Below are 7,150 nucleotides of genomic sequence, written 5' to 3'. Positions count from 1 at the left end.
AGAGAACCCCTCGCTGAATGAAAAAGTACAGAGAACCCCTCGCTGAATGAAAAAGTACAGAGAGAACCCCTCACTGAATGAAAAAGTACAGAGAACCCCTCACTGAATGAAAAAGTACAGAGAACCCCTCACTGAATGAAAAAGTACAGAGAGAACCCCTCACTGAATGAAAAAGTACAGAGAACCCCTCACTGAATGAAAAGTACAGAGAGAACCCCTCACTGAATGAAAAAGTACAGAGAGAACCCCTCACTGAATGAAAAAGTACAGAGAACCCCTCACTGAATGAAAAAGTACAGAGAGAACCCCTCACTGAATGAAAAAGTACAGAGAGAACCCCTCACTGAATGAAAAAGTACAGAGAGAACCCCTCACTGAATGAAAAAGTACAGAGAGAACCCCTCACTGAATGAAAAAGTACAGAGAGAACCCCTCGCTGAATGAAAAAGTACAGAGAAGAACCCCTCACTGAATGAAAAAGTACAGAGAGAAACCCCTCGCTGAATGAAAAGTACAGAGAACCCCTCGCTGAATGAAAAAGTACAGAGAACCCCTCGCTGAATGAAAAAGTTCAGAGAACCCTCGCTGAATGAAAAGTACAGAGAACCCCTCGCTGAATGAAAAAGTACAGAGAACCCCTCGCTGAATGAAAAAGTACAGAGAACCCCTCGCTGAATGAAAAAGTTCAGAGAACCCCTCGCTGAATGAAAAAGTTCAGAGAACCCCTCGCTGAATAAATCCTAAACCCAAAAGAGTTTGAGCTAAAAAGTGTTTTTTTGGGTAAAAGGTTTCCATCAAACCTGAGTGAGCTGCTGACGCTTCACTATGAACCTGTTTCAGCAACACACTCTCACTCCTAAGCGTCCAGGAGCGACGCTTGGTCAGGGTCCCGTGGCGTCCAGTTGTGACGCGCCGAGGCTCCTTCAGCTTCATAAACGGACGCAAAGAGCTTTCAACTGATTGCAATGTATTCCCATCGGCGGCGGTATTTGACGCTCAGGGAAGCACCGCATTCGTTTGTGTCGGAGGCTGTTAAAGGCAATGTGAGCGTCCATTCCCATTGGATAACGAAGAATTGTACACCCGGAAGTAAGTATTCCCCTTACTGTCGATTGATTTGACAGTGATATCTCCACTACTCATCAACTCAAAAACAACCAGATTACCTTTGTTAATTAACGACATTGATAGGTTTTAGTGTGTGTACAATGCTTTTGTGTTTTTTCCCCTTCAATTCTGAGACAACTTGTTTTCTCTGAAATGTGGAGCGCCAAAGAGACTACACTACCCACAATCCCCAGCTATTGTTGTGATGACTTCTGTCCGCTTTGCGATTACATTACCCACAATCCTCAGGTACCCGTCGTAAAGACGGCATACCTTTGCACTTTACGTGACCAAACCTGGATGAGAGAGTCGCAGTTCTTCAGAATCAAGGTACAGTAAGAGCATGGGTAACACATAGTTATAGGAAATACGATAAACTTAGCCACGAATAATAATAATAATAATCTAATCGGCGCCCAATGTTGTTTCTGGCACCTTTCTGAGGGGTATAGTAACTAAATAATATAGGGTATTACCTAAATATAACAAATGAACTCGCCTGAGCTAGCTTGCTAGCTAGCTAGCTAGCTAGAAAACGCACTGCAATTTCTCCATAGGATTTTGGAAAATAGCTCGAAATAAGGTCTGTGGTTGACACACATTTAAGAGACGGATCACGTTTTGTTTCAGCCGGATAATCTCCACATGTCTACTCTGCTTTTATAATTTTCGAATCGTAAATCTATTAATAATACTTTGTATACATGTGTTTTTAGTATTAATAGTAATAATACTTTTATAATTTTTGTACAAATTACTTATTTAAATGACTGGTGGCAGTGATTTTGCTGTGCGATGGTGTGAAAATACCTTAATGACAACAGTAGTAAGCATTAATTGGTTATTAGCCAAGTAGAACAGTTGTAAACAACAACAATTACACTGGCATTGTTTGTTTATTTTTGAGTTTCTAAATTATGTTGTTTTCTCTCAACAGATCCTGCAATTTGTTCTCCAAAAAACAACCCTTTGTTTTTCCAAACTCCAAACAACCCAAAGGCACTTTTAAGAGCCAAGTCTGTCTTGTTAAACTGTCAGAGCTACTTTTCCCCCACTGACCCTGAACGCCTCTTCTGTCTGCTCTCATAAACAAACATTAAACCTTCTTTAAGGGATTAAAGATCTACAGATGCATGTGTTTACACAACAACAACAACAACAACAACAACAACATAAACAAATGTGAACGAATACACTTTCAGGAAACTTTAAATACTAACTTTGTGTGTGTGTGTTGTGTGTGTGTGTGTGTGTGTGTGTGTGTGTGTGTGTGTGTGTGTGTGTGTGTGGTGTGTGTGTGTGTGTGCGTGGGAGGAGAAGAAGGTAGAGGTTTGCAGTTTACAGTCACTTCAAAGGGAAACAGCTTGTATTTAACCACCGACACACACTTCCACTTCCACCCACTCTCTCTCACACCACACACACACACACACACACACACACACACACACAAACACACACACACAAACACACACACACACACACACACACACACACACACACACACACACACTCCTCTCCTCTTATTATAATGAGATGTTAACAGGAATAAATAATAAACAGTTATTTACTAAATATTAACATAAACATTTTTAAAATGAATCCTTCCATTAATGTATTTTAGGGCCTTAAATGTTCATTTAAATAAAGCTCTGGTAAAGTTATAGCTTTTACTTTAATAATCTGTTTTATTGAATCAAACTTTATTGAATGAGCTTTGTATTGAGGGATCAACCGCCTCTCACTCGCTGCTGATGTGAGGGTTAGGTTTCTGATGAGCAACGTTCACTACAATCTGAAACTCAGACGGGAGGTGTTTTAGTACACTCTGTGAATAACACCTCTCTGGTCTCGGAATGAAAAGAGCACATCCATGCTTTATTCTGAAAAACTCTTTGCAACTTTTATTCTGAAAGGTTCTCCAGAAATAAAACTTAAAGTTAAGAAAAGTTTTAAAACTGTCTTGTTACTGAAGTGTGTGTGAGTGTGTGTGTGTGTGTGTGTGTGTGTGTGTGTGTGTGTGTGTGTGTGTGGTGTGTGTGTGTGTGTGTGTGTGTGAGGATCCTCCGGAGCGTGTCTCCACCCAGCAGGGGGGGGGCTCTTCTTTCTTTATTCTCTTTTTTTATGTTTTTGGCTTCAACTCCGCAAAGTTTCTGCCTTACAGGGAGGTGTGTGTTAGTGTGTGTGTGGTGTGTTGTGTGTGTGTGTGTGTGTGTGTGTGGATGGTGTGTGTGTGTGTTGTGTGTTTGTGGTGTGTGTGTGTGTGTGTCCTGCTTGGTGTTCGCGTGGCCAGCCTCGCCCTCTGATTGGCTCGCGCTGATCACCGGCACGCTTCTGTGCGCGCGGCGGGGGGGGTTATGTTAATGAATAGCTCCAGGCGGCACGGGGCAGACCTGCCGCGGGGGGGGGGGGATTCAGAGGAGGGGGGGGGGGGGGTGTCCGGTCAGTATATAAGTTGCCTCGCGCCGGTCGTGTGCCAGACTCACCGGCTCGCACGAGCTCATCCGAACACCTGAAGCACAGGCGCGTGTCTCTGTCTCTCTCTGTCTCTCCGCAGCGCGTGCCTCTCTCACCTGCTCCTTCATCTCTTCATCAGACAACATGGACCTCGCGCTCTCAGACAACATGGACCCTCGCGCTCTCAGACACCGACACCAGCAGCCGGGTTCTCCCGCGCGCAGCGACGATGAGAACTCCCGCAGCCCGTGCGCTACCTCCCCCGTGATGAAGAAGCGAAGGGGGCGCGCGGACGGCGGACCCCCAGTGAAGAGGAACCGGCGCGTGAAGGCCAACGACCGCGGAGCGCAACCGCATGCACAGCCTGAACGACGCACTCGAGATTCTGCGCGAGGTGCTGCCCGCGTGCCCGGAGGAGAACCAAGATGACCAAGATCGAGACGCTGCGGTTCGCGCACAACTACATCTGGGCTCTGTCGGAAACCCTCCGCAACGCAGACCTGGAGGCGGAGAGATCCTTCCACCGGGCGGAGGCTCCCATCAACCCCGGCAGCAGCAGCGAGGCGTGTGAGCTGCTCCTCTTCCTCATCTTCATCCTCCTCTTCCTCCTCCTCTTCATCCCCGGTGTATGCGCCTCAAGCCCCGGCAGTCCGGAGAACTACTTCCAGCCGCAAGACGCCATGTTCCTCCGCGCCTTCGTGCCTCCTGTTTACTGAAGGAGATACAGGACTCTCCGCAGCTCACCTGTTCACTTTCACCTTTAAGGGGCACTAGTTGGGACTTTCTAGGTAACTAGTGCAGCTCCTGACGTCACAGGGCAACTAGTGCAGCTCCTGACGTCACTAAGGCTCAGTCTAAAGTGCCACTAGTTACTGAAACAGAGACTGGTAGAAAGCTGTTCTCTATAGAGACTAACTGACCTGAGACCAGCGGACTGGAGGGGTCAGTGTGATGATCATACAGACAAACCCCAGAAATGATTGTTTTTTTAACAGCATTTTGTGTTAAATACTGTTAGTTTAATATTTGAATTATTTATGTTAGTTATATTATTTCACTTTTTAGGAACATATATTGTTTCATTAACTTAGTTTTTTATTTAATTACATGAAGAAATAACCCTTCCTGTTGTGGGGGGGGGGGGGGGGGGGGTCCCAGCACAGCTGAACCTCCACTAAAACCTCCGCGTGACATAAAGACATTACGGGACCCCCCCGGAGCCCCCCCCCCCCCCCCCCCCGGACTCTCTGCTGGAACAGGAGACGATCTTTGATGCCTTAACATTAAGAAACACAACTTAATGAGACTTTATAATCTGTGCCTTTGCACTTTGCCCCCCTCCTCTCGTTAGTTTATTTTAGTTTTTTATTTATTTGCTTGTTTGTTTTAGACTCATGACATGTGTCTTTTGTACATAAAGAGATTTTTTATTCTATTTACAGCTTTTTCTAAACACAAATAAAGTTATAACGTTTCTATGACATCATGTGTGGCACTGCTTCAATGACCTCATGTGTGTGTGTGTGTGTGTGTGGTGTGTGTGTGTGTGGTGTGGTGTGTGTGTGTGTGTGTGTGTGTGTGTGTGTGTGTGTGTGTGTGTTTGTGTGTTGTGTGCGTGTGTGTGTGTGTGTGTGTGTGTGTGATTAATATTAACTGTTAGTTGGCTAGCAGGCAGGTGGAAGATGCGTCCAACAAAAGATCTTCTATTGTTTACTGTTATGTAAATGAGGAGGTCTCACTCTCTATAATAACATACAATAATATGATTATGATTATACAGTAAAGATAGTAATAAACTCCATAAGATGATCATGTTATTGAGAAGGGGAAGTCTTCCAGCCCCCAGACTCTGTAGACCTGCAGGGCAGATCCCTGTCTGGGAGGCAGCATGATGGATCATGGTGACCCTAACCCTGTCTTTACATCACAGGTGTAAACTCTATGAGAATGACTCTATGATTCAGCACCAGCTGTTTCTGATTTAGATATTTCATTTGTTTTTTACTGTAATGAATTAGGGAAGCTTTGAAACTTAAATATAGATCTTTCCTTTTCACCCAAAGACAAATTTAAAAAACCAAATAATACTAATATTATGATTTATTAATAAACTTGTTTTTAATTACAGAAAGCTAGAATACTCTCTTTGACATCACGTGGGTTATGTGTAACTCTGTTATTAAAGCGTGTGTGTGTGTGTGGTGTGTGTGTGTGTGTGTGGTGTGTGTGTGGTGTGTGTGGTGTGTGTGTGTGGGGTGTGTTGCTGTGTGTGTGTGTGTGGTGTGTGTGCTGGTGTATTCAAAAGACAGTTTAAATAAAAGTAATAAGAATATTATGGTTCATTTAAACCTTATCTGAGAAACTAGAAACCAAACTCATTGTTTTCTTTTATTCTCGCGGGGATGCGGGGATTGCGCGCTCCCGCGGTGCATTGTTCGTGCGCGCGGGGCCGTGCACTAATTGAGCGGATTAACGGCCGCCCGCGCGCACCTGCAGCCTCATAACGAGCTGCGGAAGATTTGAATCAGATTTCTGTTGTGAAGCCGCGAGGAGGGCTCCTATTGGCTGCTTTTTATAGGGGGAGGGGCCACAATAATAACAATATAGATAATAATAATAATAATAATAATAATAAGAGTCGTGAAGGAGGAAATGTAAACTGTCAGTTTGCATCTTGCAGCAGCTGAGGCTCATGGGTAATGTAGTCCAATGCACTGCTGGTCATCGTACTTCATGCTGATACTATACTTTATTTATTATGTGTTTTACAAGTTGGTGTTTTGGTCAAATGGAGATCCCAGTCAATACTGTCATATTTGGAAATTAGTTATTTTATTTATGATCAACAAACTACATTTTGCCAATGTTGTAAACAATTGTGAAATAAATAAATGAATAAATCTGAGAGGTATTTTTCCTTCAGGATAATAAAAAATATATGTTTCATGATGTTTGCATTCAGCAAGCTTGTTAAAAATAAGTCTCATGTTACATGGCTTTAGCTGAATACTGCATTTGATTGGTCCATTCAGACATTTCAGAGGTGATATGACAGCAGTACAGACCGCTGTTCAGCTCTATAATGACTAGAGAGGAGCGCTGGACGTCAGTGATTGGTCTTACAGATGTCCCGCCCAGTGGCGGCCGGCCCCATAGGGGCGCTAGGGGCGCCGACCCCCCTCTTCCCCACATTAACAATAAAAAAATAAAAAACATATATATTTAAAAAAATATATTTTTTATTTTTATTTTTATTTTTAATAAACAAGGTAAATATGATATAATTGGTATCAGTAAAATGTATAATCTACAATAAAATCTCGTTTAAAATTGTGTTACGATGTCTAAAGTTACTAATAAGTCACATGTTTCCTGCCTGGCCTTGCCCGTGTATCATTACTCCTCTCGTCTGGGCGCTATGCACAGCGCCCAGACGAGGAGGGCAGCAAGTGCAGCAGAAGCCAACTGTTGCTATTCTTTAAACTATGCCGCCGAAACATAATTTCAGCCAATCAGCGTCGTCCAATCTGATGGTCACAGGCTCCTACGTGAGCGCCCGGTGCAGTCTGTGAGTTGTTTTGGACTC

At 43.8% G+C, this 7,150-nt stretch overlaps 1 protein-coding gene across 1 annotated transcript; it reads left to right on the top strand.

The window, feature by feature from the left end:
* Positions 1-3,708: 3,708 nt before the first annotated feature.
* Positions 3,709-4,343, top strand: neurog1 (neurogenin 1). The gene is given in 5 exon segments (XM_034130711.1): positions 3,709-3,906; positions 3,908-3,982; positions 3,984-4,148; positions 4,150-4,195; positions 4,198-4,343. Coding segments are annotated over 5 exon segments (567 nt in total). The 3' UTR covers positions 4,281-4,343.
* The last annotated feature ends 2,807 nt before the right edge of the window (positions 4,344-7,150 follow it).

Source organism: Trematomus bernacchii, unplaced genomic scaffold, assembly GCF_902827165.1.
Source record: "Trematomus bernacchii unplaced genomic scaffold, fTreBer1.1, whole genome shotgun sequence".
Classification (NCBI taxonomy): Eukaryota; Metazoa; Chordata; class Actinopteri; order Perciformes; family Nototheniidae; genus Trematomus; species Trematomus bernacchii.
Note: the sequence above shows the minus strand (reverse complement) of the source record. Positions and strands in the feature narration are given on the sequence as shown.